Source organism: Passer montanus, unplaced genomic scaffold (assembly GCF_014805655.1).
Source record: "Passer montanus isolate IOZ18808 unplaced genomic scaffold, ASM1480565v1 scaffold93, whole genome shotgun sequence".
Taxonomy (NCBI): Eukaryota; Metazoa; Chordata; class Aves; order Passeriformes; family Passeridae; genus Passer; species Passer montanus.
The window spans coordinates 1,782,575-1,802,974 of NW_024374701.1; the positions used below are offsets into that span (position 1 = coordinate 1,782,575).

At 58.7% G+C, this 20,400-nt stretch overlaps 3 protein-coding genes across 3 annotated transcripts; all 3 read left to right on the top strand.

Moving 5' to 3' along the window:
• Positions 1-5,245: 5,245 nt before the first annotated feature.
• On the top strand, positions 5,246-6,303 carry G0S2 (G0/G1 switch 2). Its single transcript, XM_039695798.1, has 2 exons — positions 5,246-5,419; positions 5,715-6,303. Exon 2 carries the CDS (start codon positions 5,749-5,751, stop codon positions 6,055-6,057), a length of 309 nt encoding a protein of 102 aa, XP_039551732.1. The 5' UTR covers positions 5,246-5,419; positions 5,715-5,748; the 3' UTR covers positions 6,058-6,303.
• A 3,646-nt stretch (positions 6,304-9,949) lies between these two features.
• On the top strand, positions 9,950-15,626 carry LOC120495938 (corticosteroid 11-beta-dehydrogenase isozyme 1-like). Its single transcript, XM_039695922.1, has 6 exons — positions 9,950-10,297; positions 10,911-11,041; positions 12,804-12,915; positions 13,476-13,661; positions 14,633-14,776; positions 15,112-15,626. Exons 1-6 carry the CDS (start codon positions 10,210-10,212, stop codon positions 15,345-15,347), a joined length of 897 nt encoding a protein of 298 aa, XP_039551856.1. The 5' UTR covers positions 9,950-10,209; the 3' UTR covers positions 15,348-15,626.
• A 765-nt stretch (positions 15,627-16,391) lies between these two features.
• LOC120495939 (corticosteroid 11-beta-dehydrogenase isozyme 1-like) lies at positions 16,392-20,329 on the top strand. Its single transcript, XM_039695923.1, has 6 exons — positions 16,392-16,594; positions 17,021-17,151; positions 17,325-17,436; positions 18,394-18,579; positions 19,065-19,208; positions 19,668-20,329. Exons 1-6 carry the CDS (start codon positions 16,507-16,509, stop codon positions 19,886-19,888), a joined length of 882 nt encoding a protein of 293 aa, XP_039551857.1. The 5' UTR covers positions 16,392-16,506; the 3' UTR covers positions 19,889-20,329.
• The last annotated feature ends 71 nt before the right edge of the window (positions 20,330-20,400 follow it).

The window sequence follows — 20,400 nt, forward strand, 5'->3', positions numbered from 1 at the left end:
AGTCCTGTCAGGCACCTGCAACCTTCGGGGGAAAAACCTGCAAGAGTCACGGGACATGGGCTGGAAGCACTGGAGCTGCTTGGGAAGAGGAAAACTTGGGAAGTTTTGTCAGGGGTAAGAAATTATGTCTCATGTTGTAACTTTCTGATAACCCTCTGAGCTGGAAGATTAATCATATCAGTAATAAAGGAGGTTTTCCTCCACCTAATCTTTTCATTTCCCATTTTAATTCAATCCTGACCAGCAAACCACCTCTTTATTCCAGCAGAGATGATTTAAATCACTGGCTTGGCTAATTACCATGATCTCCTTTAAAAGCACTTCAGGAATTCCTGATGAAATTCCAGTTCATGTTCTGAAAACCTGCTCTGAAAGCAAATAAAACTTTGAACCAAAGTGCCACTGACCTACTTTAGGTTTAAATTCCAGTAACTCTGGGAGCTGGCTCCAAAGGGCAGCAGCGCTGTGAGCCCAGCTCCCTGTGCAGCCCCGCAGCCGTGCCAGCTGTGGGCACAGCTGGGGCAGGACTGTGCTGGCAGGGAGGGCACAGCTGTGGGCACAGCTGGGGCAGGACTGTGCTGCCAGGGAGGGCACAGCTGTGGGCACAGCTGGGGCAGGACTGTGCTGGCAGGGAGGGCACAGCTGTGGGCACAGCTGGGGCTCAGGAGCTGCCCCTCACCCAGCCCAGCCCTGGGGCACAGCAGCCGTCCCAAATCCTTCCACACAACAAAGCAAAGGCTCAGGATTTGCCCTTAAATTGGGTTTTCCTTTTCCCCCAGCTCCTTTCCCCACCCCATGGAGTTCCCTGTGGCCTGGCCCTCGATGGGTTGGCACAGAATGCCCCAATATCCCAATATCCCCAGAATCCCAGTATCCCAGTGTTCCCAGTACCCCGAGTGTCCCAACGTCCCCAGTGTCCCCGTGGAGCAGGAGGGCTGGGCTGCACGGCCCCCCAGGCACGAGGCCCACGGCGCAGGGCTGGCAGGGCACAGCTGGCACTGTGCCCGCTTCCCACCGGGACCTTGATAAAATGATCCTTGCAGGGGAGCAGCGTTATTTCTGTCACGTCCCCGCTCTCTAAACAGGAAAATATTCCATCAGGATAGTGTCCAGCTCTCCTCCGGAGGGTTTTGGTTCTTCCAGTGGTGGAATGGGGGGGTCTCTGCACCCTGGTGCCAGCCAGCAAACCCCCGAAAGCCTCTCCCTGCAACATCCAGGGCAGAAGTTTAAACCTTAAGCCCCCTTTAAGTTTAAACTGACGTTTAGGGACATTTAGGAGCCCCTGTAAGGCACAGATTGCCCCTGTGTGACACCAAGGACATGTTGTTTGCTGCTCCTGCCTGCCAGCTTTGGGCTGCCCAGGTAGAAGAGAGGCTGGTGCCACCTTTGCTGCCCTCCCTGGCACAGCCCACGGAGCAGACAAAGTCCAGCAGTGCCCGACCCTTGCCCACTCACGGACACGTGGGAGGTGAGGCAACAGCTCTGTGCAGTTCTTGTGCTGCTGCTGAGCCCACCCTGGGGTGCCACACTCAGGGAGCTGGCACCGAGGGACAGGGCACTGCTGGCACCAGGGCACAGGGACAGGACCAGCAGCAGAGTCCCCGTGGCTGTGCCCCGTGACCTGCCCAGGGCACTGATCACTCCTCAGACCCCACGGCAGGGCAGGGGTCTGAGGCAGCCGTGCCAGAGCTGTGCCAGAGCCGTGCCAGAGCCATGTCAGAGCTGTGCCAGAGCTGTGCCAGAGCCGTGCCAGAGCTGTGCCAGAGCTGTGCCAGAGCTGTGCCAGAGCTGTGCCCGAGCTCTCTGCAGCCTGAGTCCATCCCAGCCTGGGGAGGCTGCTCTGGGCCCAGCAGGCACAGCCGGGCTGGTGGAGCCAAACCTGCTTTATTTTATTCATTTGCAGTAGGACAGGTCCTTAACAAGCCTTGCTGGGCTTTGGGGTTTGCTGGGCTTTAGGGTTTGCTGGGCTTTGGGGTTTGCTGGGCTTTAGGGTTCCCTTCCCTTTTTCTCGCCTTGCTCCCTTGGGTGTTTCAGGGTGACCCCCCCGCAGCAGCGTGTGCCCGAGCAGATCAGGCACCCTGGAAGCCTCCTGGGCGTGCTGTGGGGCTGTTCTGGCAGGAGGGGCAGCTCCCGTCCCCTGCCAGCCCCTTGCAGGGCAGCTCTCCTCCCGCAGCACGCACCCGCGGCATGCCCGGCGCCTGCCGTGCCCCTGCCCATGCCAGCGCGGAGTGCCAGCCCGGCCCCGGGCGCTGAAACCGGAGCCGGGCTCCTGGAAACCTCCGCGGGGATGGGAAAAGGGCCAGGAACGGGGATGGGAACGGGGATGGAGCGGGGATGGGAGCGGGATGGGAGCGGGATGGGAGCAGGATGGAGAGGGGATGGGAGAGGGGATGGAGTGCGGATGGGAGCGGGACTCTCTCCTGCTCCGAGTGCATCTCCAAGGGCACCTCTGGTACTGAGGGCACCCCGCTTTACCAAGGTCACCCCTGGCACCAATGTCACCCCTGGCGCCGAGGGCACCGTGCCCACCCAGCCGTGCCAGGAGGATGCCCAGTTTTTGCAGAGGCACCCGGTGCAGCCCAGCATCCCCCGTGCCCCTGCAGGGCAGTTCCAGGCGGGTCTCCCGGAGCATCCTCCCCGAGCTGCCGCACCCCGGGCTCCCCTCCCGGCTCAGCTCAGCTCAGGCCGCTGACCTTGCAGGGGAGCTCCAGGCACAGCTCTTCCCCCGTGACGTTCAGCTCGTGCGGCTCCCCAGGCACAAAGCCCGGCTCAGGCAAAGTTGCGATTAAACCTGACAACGTCCTCGTGCAGACTCTCCTCAATAAGATTTAGAACGGCTAAAATTAGTCTAATTTAGTGTTAACCATTAATCGTTTCATCCACTTAATTCAATTTAAATGTCCACACAACGAGCTTGCATAGGCTTTGTTACTGAAATCTAAACCAAAATTGAATTAAATGTTGTTAAATTATTAAATTAGATCAACACAATCTGAGTGCTGCCATGAGAAGTGTTTGCCAGAGATGATTATCAGCTGATTGGTTAATGCTCAAAATTATCCTGAGCTCCATGTCAGCCCAAAAGCTCCAGCTCTCAGCATTTGGGAAAGCACGGACCTCTCCATCAGTATTTCATGAACAAAAAAACCCTTCCCAACCCTCAGGAAAAGACCTGCAAACACAAGGCTCAGCAGGCAACAAAAACCCTGCCTGGAAAAAAAACCCCAAACCAACCAAAAATCCGTTTTGTAGGTGAAATGTCACAGTGGCAGTGCCCTTTGTGCCAGGGGCCGGAGCAGCTCGGCCGGGGCTGAGCAGGGCCAGCCCCGCCTGTGCTGGAGCTGAGGGGCAGCACGGTGACCCCCGAGGGCAGCCGTGCCCTTGAACTTCCCTGTCTGGTCGCTGTCTCCTCCAGCTATCTTTTCTCCAAAAGCCTTTTTTTTTTTTTTTGAGTGTTGCAGCAGCGAAAAAGCACAGCCCGAACTCAGGGATCGGCCGCAGCCTCGGCTGCCAAGCTGGCAGGGAAGATAAGGACCCTTTATTTAAAGCAGAAAACCCCAGACGCCGAGGAGGGATAGACAAGTCTTTAGCAACTTTTACAGCCAGTCTTGCAATACAATTTCCTAAGCAGACTCAAAATTGCAAAAATAAAACCCAAAACCCCAAGTTTCAGCAGGAGCGTTTCCCTGGAGCAGCCCGGGACGTGCGGGATGTGAGGAGCCAGGGCTGAGTCACTGCCCCGCGCCGGCACGGCTCGGCCTCGGGAAAACCCCTCACATCCAAGGGCCTCGGAAAAACCCCTCACATCCAAGGGCCTCAGAAAAACCCCTCACATCCAAGGGCCGGGGCCCTTTTTGGGGCTGCTCAGCAGTGCCTAGCTCCTGGGCAGGGAACCGGGCAGCGTGGGGCACCCGAGCTGAGGAGGAGGAGGGGAGGAAGGACATGAACTTTACTCCTTCCACATCCACCAACCCCTCCCTAAAACTGCTGCTGCAGCATCAGCTGATATTTCAATTGCAGAGCAATCCCCGTCCTCTCAGCCCCCTGGACCAGCCTGTCCCAGAGCCCCTCATCTGCTGTTGATCCCAACCACTCCTCGAGGCTTCAGCAGCTCTCTGGGCTCGGCTGGGATGGAGCCCAGAGGGCTCCTGCAGCCCGAGCAGATGGTGGTGGTGATGATGATGATGATGCAATCGTTGTTGCACCATCAGCAGTGCCGGGGGTTACTGGTGCAACACTGCAGGGCTGCAGGTGGCACGGAGTGACACAAGGGGGGACACAGGGGGACACAAAGGGGGCACAAAGGGACACAGAAAGGGGGACACAAAGGGGGCACAAAGGGGGCACAAAGGGGGCACAAAGGGACACAGAAAGGGGGGCACAAAGGGGGGGACACAGATTCAGCACGAGGTGCAGGAAGAGCGAAGAGTGGATCAGAAGTTGATGTCCCTTCTCCATCCTTGGACCTTCCCGAAGTTCTCTCACTCCCAGGAAGTCGGGGGCTGTCACACCTGCAGAATCACCTGCGCATGGCTGGTGAGGCACCTGGAGAAACCTTCCGCGAGCATGTCACACCTCAGCCCGGTGACACTGTCACACCTCTGCCCGGTGACACCGGCCCGCTGTGTCCCCAGGGCGTTTTCTCACCCCCTCCCGGCAGAGTGGCAGCAAGGCAGGGACATTTTTCAGAACTGGCCACTGGCAACAAGGCAGGGACATTTTGCCGAATTGCCATTCACAGCCCCGAGCCCTGACCCAAACGCTGCCCTGTTTTGGGAGCTGTGGGCACAGACCCTGTCCCTGCCTCCCAGGCAATATATTTCCCTGAATATATGAAATATTTATTGCAGAAGCAGGTACAGAGCTGCACAGCAAGCCAGGCATCAGATCTCTGGTTGGGGGATTAGACTGAGACAATCTTGGGGGTTTTTTTGGAGGAAGGAAAAACATAACTTTTTAAGAGAAAAAGAAGAAATTGAAGGAGGGATGGGAAAACACAAGGAGAAATGGAAGGAGAAAGAAATGGAATGAGGAGATAAAAAGAAACAAAAAAAAATGTACAAAGTGGGAGAGGAAAGGGTTTAAAAAAAAAAAAAAAGAGTGGGGTTTTTTTTTCTGTCTGGCCGGATTAGGGGCAGGAGCTGCCAGGCGCGGGGGGGCCGGGCTGGCCCCGGCTCCGGGCCCCGCTCCCGGCCCGGCCCCCGCCCCGCCCGCCCCGGCAGCGATAAAAGGCGGCGGCGGCGGCCCCGGGCAGCAGCTGCAGCGGAGCGGCTGCGACAGCGACAGCAGCACAGCCCGCAGCACCACCGCACTGCTCCCTGCACTGCTCCTGCACCGCTCCTGCACCGCTCAGCCCTGCAGCAACACCGCAGCGCTCCCTGCACAGCACAGCACAGCACAGCCCGCAGCAACACCGCCGGTAAGGGCTGAGAGGGGACGGGACGGGATGGGATGGGATGGGATGGGACGCTGCTCAAAACGCGTGGGACCAGCAGCGAGTGCCCCCACCACAGCCTGGGGAGGGTGGCTCTGTCCTGGGGAGGGTGGCTCCATCCTGAGGCACCACAGGGACAGGGTGGGTGCATTTTCCTGAAGCAAACCTTCAGCAAAAACCCCCATTTAGAGCACAGCTGCGGGGAGCTCGGGGAGCCGGGAGAGCTCTGCCACCACAGCCGCTGGATTTAACTCACATCCCCCTCTCTCTTCTCCTCCAGAACCCACATCCAAACCCGCTGCTGCAGAACTGAAATGGAAACCATGCACGAGCTGATCCCCTTCGCCAAGGAAATGCTCAGCCAGAAGCCCAACAGGAAGATGGTCAAGCTGTACATGCTGGGCAGTGTGCTGGCCTTCTTCGGGGTGGTCATCGGCCTGGTGGAGACTGTGTGCAGCCCCTTCAGCTCCCAGGGCAGCCCGGAGGAGGAGGAGGGCAGGAGCAAGGCCGCGGCGCCCCGGGAGCAGCGGCTGCCGCAGAGAAGGGAGGATTTGGTGCTGGCCAAGGGCAAGGCTGCGCCGGCGCCGCAGAGGGCCCTGGTGACCCGGCAGCACGCGTCCTAGGCTGGCCACAGCACCCAGAGACTCCGCCTGCCCAGGGGGTTCCAGCACGAAGAGAAGGCTCGGCTGAAGGAGGCTGCCCGTGTGAGCCTCGCCACAAGTGAAGGGTTATATTTGCTGCCGTGCAGCAGTGGGGAAAAATACCTTTTGTTGGTATAAACCCGCGCGCGACGCACAGCGCGGGTTCTTATTTTTCTTACGGACGCATTTTACACCGTTTTGCAAGATCAATAAATGTTTTATATGGTACCGCTGCTCTCTCTTGCTGCGTTTATTTTCAAAGCCTTCTCGTGCTGGTTTGCAGAGGTTTTGCTCACACCTCTGGCTCCTTCTGGGGGGCAGGGGGGGACGCAGGGGCAGGGGAGGAGATGAACCCAGCGAGGCTGCTCTGGGGGCTGTTCTGTCTGTCTGTCTGTCCTTCTGCTCCTTCCCAAGGTGGCATTTGTGTCACACGGGTGCCACATGGCCCGAGCTGGAGGTGGGGCTGTGCTTCGGGGGTTATCTGGGTTCAATGGCACAGATTTGTCTCTGCCACGGCCACGTGGGCACAGAACTGCTTTAAAATAAATCAAACCCCGTTCTTGCCCTGGCAGTCCTCCAACAGCTGCTGCACAGCTAAAAATCTTCAAACCAAAACCAAAACCCTTCCACCTTTCCTGGGATCTTTCACAAGGCCACCACAGACACCTGAGCGAATTTTGGATTCCAGAGTGCCAGGGGAATTTCGGATTCCAGAGTCCCAGGGTGTCACAGATGGAAAAAGCCGGAGATGGCACAGTCAGCCCAGGGTGTGCAAACTGTTCCAGGCTCCAGGCTCCACTCAGAGCGCTGCCAGGAGCATTAGAGGACTTTCACCTATTTAAAAAATGTTCTGGGGCTTAGCAAGAATCTCTTGCATTCGGGACTGTGTCATGTCAGTCAAAGTCTGCAGCCAGCCACAGCCGAGTGATCCCGGCTGCACTGCAGAGGGGAGGGCAGGCAAACAGGCCCTGCCAGCCCTGGCCAGGGCAGAAAATCCTCTTTATCTGCTCAAAGACGCCCTCAGGGCAGGAGCAGCAGGGTACACACCACACAGAACCTGGGAGATGACCAGCAGTGTGCCACTCTCCAGCTAAAGGCAAAATAATTGAGCCAAACACGGCTCATGGAAAATGAAAAAGCCCTGCCAGACCTCAGTGCCCAGTGCACAGCTCCTCCCTGAGCTGCACAACGCAAGACCAGGACCTGAAAATGTCAGAACACGGCTGAAGTTCACTATTTCATTTTCACAATACGCAACCCACAACTCATTTTGCTGACGATTATTTCTGTTACCAAAACAAACCCAGCAGCACCAAGTGGAGAAAGAATCCTACCCAGCATCTGCACAGAAAATCTGCTCAAGCTTTCACATTTAAAGGACTTTTCCTCAATTAAAATGATAGGTTAATTTAAAACAGTATTTGAGAATTACTCCATTTAGTCTGTACCTGAATGAATTGATTCTGTAACTGAATGCCCTTTGGCCTCTGGCAGGGCTGACCAATCCCACCCTTTGCTGACACCGGTGGAAGTTTCTTGGGGAAACTCGAATTCAGGCCTGAAGGGGTCACCAGCTGAGGAGCTCCATTGCCCTGCCCACCCCAGCTCTTTAAGGGTTTTCACATTTCGGGGCAGGAAGGCCGGGCTGGAGCTGGCTGTGGGACCCCTGGGGCAGGACAGGGCAGGAGCGGGGTGCCCGTGCTGGTGTCGGGGGGATGGAGGCGCTCCCAGGGCTGCCGTGTCCTGCCAGCTCACGCGGGTCACACCGAGGGGACAGTGCCAGCCCGTCCTGGGCAGGGTTAATCCCCCTGAGCCCCCCGACCAGCGCTGCCCTGCCAGTCCCAGGTGTGCCACCCTGCCTGCCCCGCGGTCGGGCACTGGGAAAGGGAGAGAGGGACCCCCTGAGCCCCCGGGAGATCCAGGTGAGCCCCTCCAGGCTGCCCCAAACCCCCGGCTGTGCTGCCCAGCTGCCCACTCCTCCTCCTCCCAGTGAGGAGCTTAAAGCAAAGAGGGTTGGGAGCAGTCAAAATAACCTCGGCTAAGGCAGCTCAGGGGATTAGGGAGCTAAAGCACAGCCCTGCTCGGCAGGGCCCGCGGAGGACGGGCTGTGCCCTGCTCCTGCCCCGTTCCTGGCCCTCTCCTGCCCCTGCCTTGCCCCGCTTCTTCCCTGCTCCTGTTCCTTCTCCTTCTCCTTCTCCTTCTCCTTCTCCTTCTCCTTCTCCTTCTCCTTCTCCTTCCCCTGGTCCCATTCCTGACCCTGCCCTTCCCTGTCCCCTGCCCCGTTCTTGCCCCTGCCCCTCTCCTGTCCCTCTCCTGCCCCTGTCCCTGTCCCTCCTCTGAGACTTGTCTGAGTGTGGTTTATTCCAGCCTGTAAAGGTGACACTTCCCTGGTACATTAAATTCTCAGGAAAAAACGCAGCTGGCACAAACTCAGGTGGGCCTTTGTGTGCAGCCACCTTTCAAAGATCTGGTTTCAGCCTGGAGCTGTCACCCAGCCCCTCGTGGCAGGGGCTCAGCCCTCCCCTGACAGCTCAGCCACTCCAAAGGCTGCAGAGAGCCCTCTCTGCTATTCCAGCGTGCACACTGCATACTCCAGGGGCTGCCAGGCTAAATTTAGGGGTGCAGATAAGAATATCAGCCTCAGCCCAGCTCCAAGGGCACTGGGAACATGGACAGCGGCCAAGGCTGCCAGCAGCCGCTGTCCCAGCAATGGAACTTCAAGGCAGAAATTCCCAATTTGGTCACACAGGGAAAAAAACACAAATTTAGGGCTTGGAAAGGACTCAAACATCATGGGATTGTCTCTAAAGCAGCAGAACTGTGATGTCAAACCAAAGCAAAGCCATCCTCCAATCCTCTCAGCTGCCCTGGGACTGGGAGGGCATTTCCAGTGTGGCCTGACAGCGATGGGACCTGCAGGATGTGCAAGGGGAAAAGCAGAACCGAGGGCAGCCAGCCCTGATATCGTGGTGGCCCCGTGTGTAAAGGAAGGAATTAGAGCTGTGTTCATGGCAAAGGGCACTGCGACAGCAGGGAAGGAAAAATAATATTGGAATGTCTATGAGATAAAGGAAAGCAAGAGGGGAAAGAAAAAAAAAAAAGGAAAAGGAAAATCCTCTGCATTTGATCAATATTCGATAATGATTTGAAAAAAGCTGAATGTCATTCATAAAAGGGGAAAAAAAATAAAATTAAAAAAAAGAAGTGGAATCCAAATTCCTGCCAAGTGTTTTTGAGCCTTGGAGCTGCCTGCACGAACCTGCCCCAGCCCCAGCCGTGCCCTGGCACCTGAGGGGCTCCCCAGGCTCCCCTCTCCCCTCTCGGGGTCTGCCAGGACACGTTCCCTGCCCAGGGTGGGCACAGGGAAGGAGCACCCCCGGGAGCACAGCCCAGGGCACTGGGACAGGGACAGGGAACGCACCCGGGGCCACCCAGAGGGGTGATCCAGGACAGCAGGGCTCGGGCACAGGGGGCACAGCTCTGGGCACAGCTCTGGCACAGAGAGCACGGCTCTGGGCACAACTCTAGCACAGCTCTGGGCTCTGCCCACCAAGCTTTGCAGCAGCCAGGTCACAGAACCCTTCCCCGCAGCCTTTCCTGCTCCCACCTCCAAGAAAAAGTCCCAAAGAAGTTCTTGAGCAGCTGGGGGGTCACAGCCCTGCCCTGGGGAGCCCAGGATGAGCTGGGGGTCACAGCCCTGCCCTGGGGAGCCCAGCACCAGCTGGGGGTCACAGCCCTGCCCTGGGGGTGCAGAATAAAGGACAGTGTTGAACCACCTGCACTGGGCTCCCTCTGATGTTCTCCAAGTGAAACTTGATGCTGCTCAGCAAAGACACACCTCTTCCAGGGTGTTGTGCAAAATTCTGCATTTTAATGTAGGACAGGAAATATGAAAAGAGCCGGGCAGAACCCAAACAGCCCCGCTGGCCAGGCCAGGCAGCAGGGAGCAAAGCAAGGGCTTTGCTTGGCTTATCCATCCACCCAGCCGTGATTTTCCGGGCCTTTGGAAGCTGCAGCTCCTCGGCTGGCAGGTTTTTAAAGGGTCACACTGCTGCTTCCCTCAGGAGCAGCTCTGCAGAGGGTTTTTTGTTCCTTCCTTCTCTCCCGTGCTGTATTTCCTGACTCCACAGTGGGATGGGTCGGTTGCAAAAGATTCTCATTCCCTTTCTGGGATTGGTTTTGGCCTTCTGGTTCTATTCTGCGAGGGACACTTTCAATCCGGGTAAGTGTCCAAAGTGAATCTAACTTCAGGAAAAAACGACAGAAAGCCACATTTGGGTGTTCTGCATGGAAACCGCTCAGAGCTCGGAGCGAGGCACGGCCGAGCCTTTGTGTGGTGGAGGATTCTGGAAAGTGGCTTTAACACAGATTTAAAACCAAACTGGGCAAGGGCCATGCAGAAAAACCTCCTGAGGGAGCCGGTGAGGCAGGGGGCGAGAGGGAGAGGGCACTGAGTGCTCCAATTTCCCTGTGCAGGAAAAGAGTTTATAAACAGGGCTTGTGAGCGTTAGAGCTTGGAGCACGCACTCAGTGGATTGCTTTTACTACAGAACAGCTGGGGCGTTGATAAACTGTGCCCTGGCTGGTGGGAAAAGCTGCTGGGAGAGTCCAGAGGTGTTCCTGTGTTGCTGCATTCCCCGGGGAGCTGCAGCAGCCCCACAGCTTCTCCCGTGCCATGGGAGAGCCCCGCTGGCGCCGGGGGCGTTGCACTCTCAGGCTCCTTTGCCTTCCAATTCGCTGCTGATCCGAAGGGCACGCAGGGGTTTATTGTTTGTTAGCTTAAAGGTGTTTCTAAGAGCGTGGGGATAACTGGGAGGGCTGTGCCTCTGCCACAGAGATGCTCCGGGGCAAGCGGGTGATCGTGACGGGAGCCAGCAGCGGCATCGGCGAGCAGATGGCATATCACCTGGCACGGATGGGCTCCCACGTGCTGCTCACGGCACGGACACGGGCCCGGCTGCAGAACGTAAATGGGCACTGCTCTGGGCATGGCAGGGGAGGGGACCTCCCACAGGAGCATCCACGGCACACAGGGACACACAGGGACATCCACGGCACACAGGGACACACAGGAACATCCATGGCACACAGGGACACACAGGGACATCCACGGCACACAGGGACACACAGGGACATCCACGGCACACAGGGACACACAGGAACATCCACGGCACACAGGGACACACAGGAACATCCATGGCACACAGGGACACACGGCACACAGGGACACACAGGAACATCCATGGCACACAGGAACACACAGGAACATCCACGGCACACAGGGACACACAGGGACATCCACGGCACACAGGGACACACAGGAACATCCATGGCACACAGGGACACACAGGAACATCCACGGCACACACCATCGCACAGGGGGACACACGGCACACAGGGACACACAGGGACATCCACGGCACACAGGGACACACAGGAACATCCATGGCACACAGGGACACACAGGAACATCCATGGCACACAGGAGCATCCACGGCACACAGGGACACACAGGAGCATCCATGGCACACAGGAACATCCACGGCACACAGGGACATCCACGGCACAGCCCTGCCCGGGCATGGTGACTCGCACAGGTCCTGGCTGAGCACGGTGACAGGCACAGGGACCACCTGGGCATGGTGACAGACCCCTGTGCTCTGGGAGATCCTGCACACCTGGCAGCCCCTCCTGCACACACACACACACACACAGACACACACACACACACACACGTGTCCCCTAGTGCACACACATCTCCCTGCACTGCACCCCGCAGTGTCAGGGCTGCACACACAGGGACAGGGACAGGGACAGGGACAGTCACAGTCACAGTGACAGTCGCAGTGACATCCCCACACCCCTCATCCCACACTCCTGCAGTTCCAGCTCAGCCTGCACGCAGGAGCAGCCAGACTGCCTCGGGGAACGCGCCCACCCAAGCAATCATTTTCCAGCTCCCTTTGAAGCTCACAAGGCTCCAAACACACACCCCAAAAATCCAAACCACTGGTTCTGGGTGGGGACACATCACAGGGAGCTCAGACACCCACACCTGAGAGCCAGAGGGCTCCGGGGCAGGGAAGGGGTTCCCAAAGTAGGGATGGGGCTCCCAGGGCAGGGAGGGGGCTCGGGGCAGGGAGGGGGTTCCCGGGCAGGGAGGGGGTTCCCAGGCAGGGATGGGGTTCCCAGGCAGGGATGGGGCTCAGGGCAGGGAGGGGGTTCCCAGTCAGGGATGGGGCTCCCAGGGCAGGGAGGGGGTTCCTGGGCAGGGATGGGGTTCCCGGGCAGGGGGTTCCCAGTCAGAGATGGGGCTCCCAGGCAGGGATGGGGGTCCCCGGGCAGGGATGGGGTTCCCAGGCAGGGATGCGGTTCCCAGGCAGGGATGGGGTTCCCAGGCAGGGATGGGGCTCAGGGCAGGGAGGGGGTTCCCAGTCAGGGATGGGGCTCCCAGGCAGGGAGGGGGTTCCCAGGCAGGGATGCGGTTCCCAGGCAGGGATGGGGTTCCCAGGCAGGGAGGGGGTTCCCAGGCAGGGAGGGGGTTCCCGGGCAGGGATGGGGTCCCCGGGCAGGGGGTTCCCAGGCAGGGGGTTCCCAGTCAGGGATGGGGCTCCCAGGCAGGGATGGGGGTCCCCGGGCAGGGATGGGGTTCGGGGCAGGGATGGGGTCCCCGGGCAGGGGGTTCCCGGGCAGGGCGGCGCTGCTGAGCCCCCTGTGCCGTGCTGCAGGTGGTGCAGCGCTGCCTGGAGCTGGGAGCAGCCTCGGCGCGCTTCGTCAGCGGCACCATGGAGGACACGGCCTTCGCCCAGCACGTGGTGAGGGAGGCTCAGAGCTCGCTGGGTACGTCTGAACTGCTCTGCACACTGCCAGCATCCCGGCCTGGCCGTGCAAAAAAAAATCAGGAGAGATGGGAAAATTCTCCCTGAATTCTGCCCTTTGCAGCCCCGCTCCTCTGCCTGCACTGCTGCCTCTCAAACTGAACTGCGCTCTCGATTTCAGCCCTGTGGCCTCCTGGCATCCTCTGGCAGTGTCACAGCCCTGGATTTCATCAGCCCAGTGCCGGGGTCCGGGGCATCCAGCAGCCCTGGCCACTGTGGCCACGGGTCACGGCTCAGAAATGTAGCACTCCCTCTCCCTCCCGGCCCACAGACAGCTCAGGGTGATCTCCCTTGGGCCATGGCATTTGTGTTTTGAACCAAAAAAATATATCACAACAAAATATTTACTGGCAGCCACCATCCAGGCTGTATTCCTGCTCCGGAGATAACAGGCCACAGCTCTGACCCAAAAACCTGATTTCCTTGGATTACACTTAGTGTGCTCCCAGAAAATGTTGTTTTGCTGTCTGCAGCCCTCTCCCCCCCAGCACTAATGCCCATTTTTCCATTTTTCTGCTGCAGGAGGCCTGGACATGCTGATCCTTAACCACGTCGGCGCGTCCTACTTTGGCTTTTTTGATGGGGACGTGGAGCACGTACGAAAGCTCCTGGAAATCAACTTCCTCAGCTACGTGGCCATGACCACGTCAGCCCTGCCCATGCTGAAGGAGAGCCAGGGCAGCATCGTGGTGGTTTCATCCATGGCAGGTGAGCGGGCAGTGTCAGCAGGCTGGTGGCACGGGGCTGGCTCAGGAGGCACCTGGGCTGCCAGGAGCAGCACAGAGACAGCAGGCACCCTCCAGAGCCTGAACTGCTCCACACTGAAAGCCCACCAAAACCAGCCCCAACACCCAAATCCAGACGGGTTTGGGATTCTCTTGAAGGAATTTGTTCTCTGCTCAATCCAATCACCCCATTCCAGTTTTTGACCAAAATGGGGTGATTGGATCGAGCAGAAAACAAATTCCTTCAAAACAAATTCCTGCAGTTAAACCCACAGCTGCTGTGCTGTCAGTGTTCTGCTGAGCAGCTCAGGCCAGGGCCAAGAGTTTCAACTTTGCTCCATCTCTGCCCTCTGAGGGTTTTGTGGTGCCTGGGGGCTGCCCATGCCCTTAGCAGATGTGAGCCACGGCTTGGGCCTTAAGAGCTGGAAGCCAGCAAGAATATTTGTAAGGCTGTGCGACCAAAATGGGGTGATTGGATTGAGCAGAAAACAAATTCCTTCAAGAGAATCTGCAGTTAAACCCACAGCTGCCGTGCTGTCAGTGTTCTGCTGAGCAGCTCAGGCCAGGGCCAAGAGTTTCAACTTTGCTCCATCTCTGCCCTCTGAGGGTTTTGTGGTGCCCTGAGCAGATGTGAGCCACGCTTGGGCCTTAAGAGCTGGAAGCCAGCAAGAATATTTGTAAGGCTGTGCTCAGGTGCCAGGCTGACACTTCACTGGTAAAATGCTGTCTCTGAGGAAGGGCAGAAGAGCAGCTCTGGGGGCTGCCCATGCCCTTAGCAGATGTGAGCCACGGCTTGGGCCTTAAGAGCTGGAAGCCAGCAAGAATATTTGTAAGGCTGTGCTCAGGTGCCAGGCTGACACTTCACTGGTAAAATGCTGTCTCTGAGGAAGGGCAGAAGAGCAGCTCAGGCACAGCAGCCTCATGTGCTAACACAGGACTTTGCTCTGTGTCCAGGTAAAGTCGGGTTCCCCTTTACCGTCCCCTACTCTGCGACTAAGTTTGCCCTGGATGGATTTTTCAGCTCCCTGAGGCAGGAGTTCGCCATTCAGAGCATTAATGTTTCCATCACGCTCTGCATCCTCGGCTTCATCGACACAGGTGAGAGCAGAGCTGTCCAGCCCTGCTCAGCGCTGAGCATCCCCAGCCCAGCTCCTTCTGCTGCCCCCCTCAGCCTTTCACCCCTGCTGCAGCCTCTGGGGGATCCCACCCGTCTGCCCCAAAAAACAGCCTCAAAGGCCATTTATTTCCCTGTGCCACGTAAAACTGGGCACTGCTTACAGGCTGGCACAGCCCAACACCCCTTTGGGTGCCCACTCTCCCCCATCCCCAGAGATCCCCACACTACCCCATCCCCCGGGGGTCCCTGCTCTCCCCGCATCCCCAGAGACCTCCGCGTTCCCCCATCCCCGGGTCCCCGCTGACCCGGCGCGCAGACCGCGCGGTGCGCGCTGCCGCGGAGGTGCTGCAGGAGCGGCCGGCGCCGCGGGACGAGTGCGCGCTGGAGATCCTCAAGGGCGCAGCGCTGCGCCGCAGGGAGCTCTACTACCGCTACAGCTCCACGCGGCTGCCGCTGCTGCTGCGGGACTGCGCCGCGGAGCTGCTCGATTACCTGGTGCGGAGCCGCTACCGCCTGCCCGCGCCCCCCGCCGCCCCCCGCCCAACGCACTGAGCCCCGGCCCCGGGAGGGTCCTGGCACCGGGAGGGTCCCCGGCACCGGGAGGGTCCCGGCCCCGGGAGGGTCCCCGGCACCGGGAGGGTCCCTGGCACCGGGAGGGGCTCCTGGCACCGGGAGGGTCCCTGGCACCGGGAGGGTCCCGGCCCCGGGAGGGTCCCCGGCCAGCCCCGTTCCTGGCCGCCACCGCTCCGTGCCCAGCTGGCCCCCGCCCGGCCGCGGAACGCTAATTATTGAGCTAATTATTAAATAAAGTGTATTCACCCGACAGCTCTGCGTGTGCTGGCGGGGCTTTATCGCCTTTCTCAGCTGTTCGTGGGCACAGCTCCACTGGGCACTCTGGGCACCCCTGCCACCCTCACAGGGAACAATTCCTCCCTAATTTCCCCTTACCCCCAGATCACCCTCACAAACCAGCACACACAGAGTGGGCTCTGCCCTTTAAACTTTCAGAAAATCACCCTCAAAGCCATTTGCCACCTGCGCAGCAGACACAGCAGCATCACAGCTGAAGATCTTTCCTATTCATGCACTTGGCTGTTTTACTGCCTTTTGCAGCCCATGTATTCCTCAACAGGGATATTTTTTAGGGGTAAGAGCCACCCAGCAAACTGCCAGTGTTACCCCCATGGTGATGGCCCAGAGGATAAACCAGAACCATCAGCAGTGGCTGGAAAACGGAACCTTTGCCAGCCCTGCTCTCTCCAGATCTGGCTATGAGCTGCACAACAGAGTGCTGCTCAGTAAACCCTTGTGCAGCAGCAAGGAAGGGAAGGGTTGCTCTGGTTTAGGCGTGGGTGGGGAGAGAGGAATGTCCACTGGTCCAGGATGTCTGCTCTGAGGGGACACTGCTGTCCCAGGGCAGCCTCCAGACCCTGCACCACTGCTCTGCCCAGCGCCTTCCCTGCAGCTCTCTCAAATGCACTCCTGACTCTCCTGGCAGGCCAAGGGTGCAAAGGGACAGCCTAAAGTCCAAAGCCACACGCTTCATTAGGTTAATGTTTGCTAAATCACCGGCAGGGCAAAGAAAAGGTCCAACAGCAAACTTGTGTGAGATAAGAGCCAGCTCAAAACTTGCCAGCCCTGTTTGCGAGCTCCAGCCACCTCCACCTCCCCGCGGGGCTCCTCTGGTTCCTGCCTGCACCTCTGCAAGGGGATGGGGTTGCTCCTGAAGATTCTCATCCCTTTGCTGGGAGCAGCACTGGCCTTTTATTTTTATTCAGCACCCGAGGACTTCAGCGAAGGTAAGCCGGGAGCAGCAGGCGCCACAGGCACCGCCAGAGGGGCGCGTGTGCCGTGCAGGGAACCGGCCGGGCCTGGCAGAGCCAGGGAGGGCTCAGGGCCGGCAGGGGAGGTCACACCGCCCCAGGCAAGGGTCAGAGCCCGGGGAGCTCACCGAGCTGCACTGGCTCTGCTGGGCACAGCCTGACCTCTGGGAATGACTTATTCGGGAAACGAGCAGTTTTAAACATTCCATCCTTTACCGGCCAGCTCTCCCCGCTCCCTGGGCAGGCTGCGTGCAGAGCTGAAGCCTCCCCGCCACACTGGGACTGGGGATCAGACTGCAGCGGGGTCTGACGAGGCTGGCAGGGCACGGAGGAGCCGCGGTGCCCGCGGGCAGAGGCACAGCAGGGCTGTGCCAGCCCTGAGCCCTGCGCCCTCCTCTGCAGAGATGCTCCGGGGCAAGCGGGTGATCGTGACGGGAGCCAGCAGCGGCATCGGCGAGCAGATGGCATATCACCTGGCCCGCATGGAGGCCCACCTGCTGCTCACGGCACGGACCGAGGCCAGGCTGCAGAAAGTAAAGGGCGAGCAGGGCGTGCTGGGCTGGGCGCGAGGTTCCCCCCAGCCCGGGCACGCCGGGCACCCTGCAGACCCTCCCCAGCGCTTCCCCAGCGCCAGCCCGGCCCAGGAAGGAGCAGCCTGGGCTGGGGCTCCGTGCAGGGGGTCCATCCCAGCCCGTTGTGCCCGCAGGTCGTGGAGCGGTGCCTGGAGCTCGGCGCTGCCTCCGCCCGCTACGTCAGCGGCTCCATGGACAGCCCCAGCCTGCCCCAGGAGCTGCTCAGGGAGGCTGAGAACACCTGGGGTAGGTGCTCTGAGCTGCCCATGGGGTCCAGGCTTTGTGGGGGCTCCCGGGATGAGTGGAGAGATGTGAATCTTGACTCCATGTTTCAGCAGGCTGGTTTATTATATTATTATATATATTATATTAAAAATATAAATTATATATATTATATTATATAAAAATTATATTAAATTAAAACTATACTAAAGGAATAGAGAGAAAAGGATTCATCAGAAGGCTGGAAAGAACAGGAATGGGATGATAACAAAGGCTTGTGACTCTCAGAGTCCGATGCAGCTGCATCTGTGATTGGCCATTAATTAGAAACAACAACCTGCCCCAATCCCAGCTGCACCTGTTGCATTCACAGCAGCACACAGTTATTGTTTGCATTTCTTTCCTGAGGCTCCTCAGCTCCTCAGGAGGGAAAAATCCCAGCACAGGACTTTTCATAAGATATCACGGCTCAGCCCTGCTCACCCCGCAGCCTGCAGGAGGTGCTGGCTGGGAGGTGCCAGCGGCTGGTGGCACCCCTGCTCTGCCCCCAGGTGGCCTGGACATGCTCATCCTGAACCACATCGGCCAGAGCGGCTTCACCTTCTTCAATAAAAATTATATTAAATTAAAACTATACTAAAGGAATAGAGAGAAAAGGATTCATCAGAAGGCTGGAAAGAACAGGAATGGGATGATAACAAAGGCTTGTGACTCTCAGAGTGTGATGCAGCTGCATCTGTGATTGGCCATTAATTAGAAACAACAACCTGCCCCAATCCCAGCTGCACCTGTTGCATTCACAGCAGCACACAGTTATTGTTTGCATTTCTTTCCTGAGGCTCCTCAGCTCCTCAGGAGGGAAAAATCCCAGCACAGGACTTTTCATAAGATATCACGGCTCAGCCCTGCTCACCCCGCAGCCTGCAGGAGGTGCTGGCTGGGAGGTGCCAGCGGCTGGTGGCACCCCTGCTCTGCCCCCAGGTGGCCTGGACATGCTCATCCTGAACCACATCGGCCAGAGCGGCTTCACCTTCTTCAGCGGGGACGTGGGCCACGTCCGCAGGCTCATGGAGACCAACTTCATCAGCTACGTGGCCTTGGCCACGGCTGCCCTGCCCATGCTGAAGGAGAGCCAGGGCAGCATCGTGGTGGTCTCATCCATAGCAGGTGAGCCCCGGGGCCCTCAGCCTGCCACGGATCCCTGTCAGGACTCTGCTGCAAAAGGCAGAGCAAGGACCACAAGCAGAGCTGGTGATTGGGGTCAGAAGGTGATTGAGGATCTTTGGTGAACAACTCAAATCCTCTGGGAAATTCATCTTTTGTGCTGTCAGTGCCTTGGCACCCTCTGATCACCTCCACATGCTGCAGTGCAGGTGATTTCACAGGCATGGCACACATTTAAAACACACTTGCAACACATGGGCATCTCTGCGGGGATACAAGAGCAGTATCAGCTGCTCTGGGAGGCCCCTTGTGCCATATTTACATTTTAAACATTCCTGAGTGTGTTTTATCCCTCAGGCATTCATGACAGCTTATCCCAACACCCTCAATCCCAGCACAGTAGCTACTGGCAGGGCAGGAGGAGGGGAGAGCCGTGCAGCCTGGTGCCTGCCCAGCCCCTGAACCCCAGCACGGTGTCCCTGCTCCAGGTAAAATTGCCGGCCCTTTCACTGCTCCCTACTCTGCCACCAAGTTCGCCTTAGATGGATTTTTCAGCTCCTTGAGGCAGGAACTCATCATAGACAAGGTGAACGTCTCCATCACGCTCTGCATCCTGGGCTACATCAACACAGGTAAGCTCAGCCCTGCCAGGACCCTGCAGCTCAGCCCTGCCAGGACCCCCGGCTCAGCCCTGCCTGGCACAGCCCAGCTGAGCCCACCCCAGCCCCTGGTGCCAGCCTGCTGTGCCGCTGCTGCTGGAGCATCCTCCTGCAGCCTCTGCAGCTGGGAAACGCCACCCCAGCCCTTCCAAAAGCGTGGCCTGAGGCCTTGGACTCTGCCAGGCTCGCAGTGAGCTCAGGGGAGGTCCTGGGGCCTCTCAAGGGAAAGGAAAGGAAAAAGGAAAGGAAAAAGGGGGAAGGGAAGGGAAGGGAAGGGAAGGGAAGGGAAGGGAAGGGAGAGAATTGTTATTGTCACTGTTCTGAGCCTTGTTAAACAGGTCTGATGCCCAGAGCTGGTGGGTTTGGGGGTGCCCCAGACACCCCAGTGGGCTGATGGTGCCTGTCCCTGACTGGTCCCTGTCCCCGCTGCAGAGAGCGCCGTGCGGGCCGTGTCACACGTCATCCCCGACACGCCGGCCCCCAAGGAGGAGTGTGCCCTGGAGATCATCCGTGCCGGGGCGCTGCGCCGCCGGGAGCTGCACTACCCGGGCCGCGCCGTGGGCAGCATGCTGCTGGCCCGCAGCCTCGCCCCCGAGCTCCTCGAGGCGCTCGTCCGCAGCAGCTACCGCCTGGAAAACGTCCGCAGGACGTAGTCCTGGGCTGCGCTGGCACCTGGGCCCAGCAGCACGGCTCTGCCTCGGAGCCCAGCTCCTCTCCTCACCCTGGGGCATCCCTGTGCTGGCGCCCCGGCAGCCTGGGGCGGGACACTCCAGGAGTCTGCAGCAGCACAAAAATGTCCTTTTTAGTCCGGGCTCTTGTAAAGGGCTTTTTCCAAGGAAGCACTTTAGAGAAGTCCTGCAGCAGTATCTGGTGCCCGTGCCCTGCCCATCGGCGGGGTTCCTGCTCAACCTGCAGAAACTGTTCCCTCTGGAGAGCCACCGAGGCAGCTGAGCTGGGCCCAGGACCAGGACCAGGCTTTGGGCCACGCAGCACAAACCACCCAAAGCCACCAGAGGGTCTCCGAATCTGGAGGTTTTCTGTCACACGTCCCTTCCGTGCCGGTCTTTGTAAAAATAAATCCAGTGTTACTTTGAGATCTCTGCTTTTCCGGGTGTTCCTTCTCCACGTGCACAGCCCTTATCAGGGCAGGGCGCCCTTATCAGTG

Excerpts from the sequence above, each read along its gene's own strand:
- LOC120495939 (XM_039695923.1), top strand. The coding sequence starts at position 16,507 with ATGGGGTTGCTCCTGAAGATTCTCATCCCTTTGCTGGGAGCAGCACTG. Across the intron at positions 17,152-17,324 it reads CCGAGGCCAGGCTGCAGAAA|GTCGTGGAGCGGTGCCTGGA; the intron begins GTAAAGGGCGAG and ends TTGTGCCCGCAG. Across the intron at positions 17,437-18,393 it reads GGAGGCTGAGAACACCTGGG|GTGGCCTGGACATGCTCATC; the intron begins GTAGGTGCTCTG and ends CTCTGCCCCCAG.
- LOC120495938 (XM_039695922.1), top strand. The coding sequence starts at position 10,210 with ATGGGTCGGTTGCAAAAGATTCTCATTCCCTTTCTGGGATTGGTTTTG. Across the intron at positions 10,298-10,910 it reads GAGGGACACTTTCAATCCGG|AGATGCTCCGGGGCAAGCGG; the intron begins GTAAGTGTCCAA and ends CCTCTGCCACAG. Across the intron at positions 12,916-13,475 it reads GGAGGCTCAGAGCTCGCTGG|GAGGCCTGGACATGCTGATC; the intron begins GTACGTCTGAAC and ends TTTCTGCTGCAG.
- G0S2 (XM_039695798.1), top strand. The coding sequence starts at position 5,749 with ATGGAAACCATGCACGAGCTGATCCCCTTCGCCAAGGAAATGCTCAGC.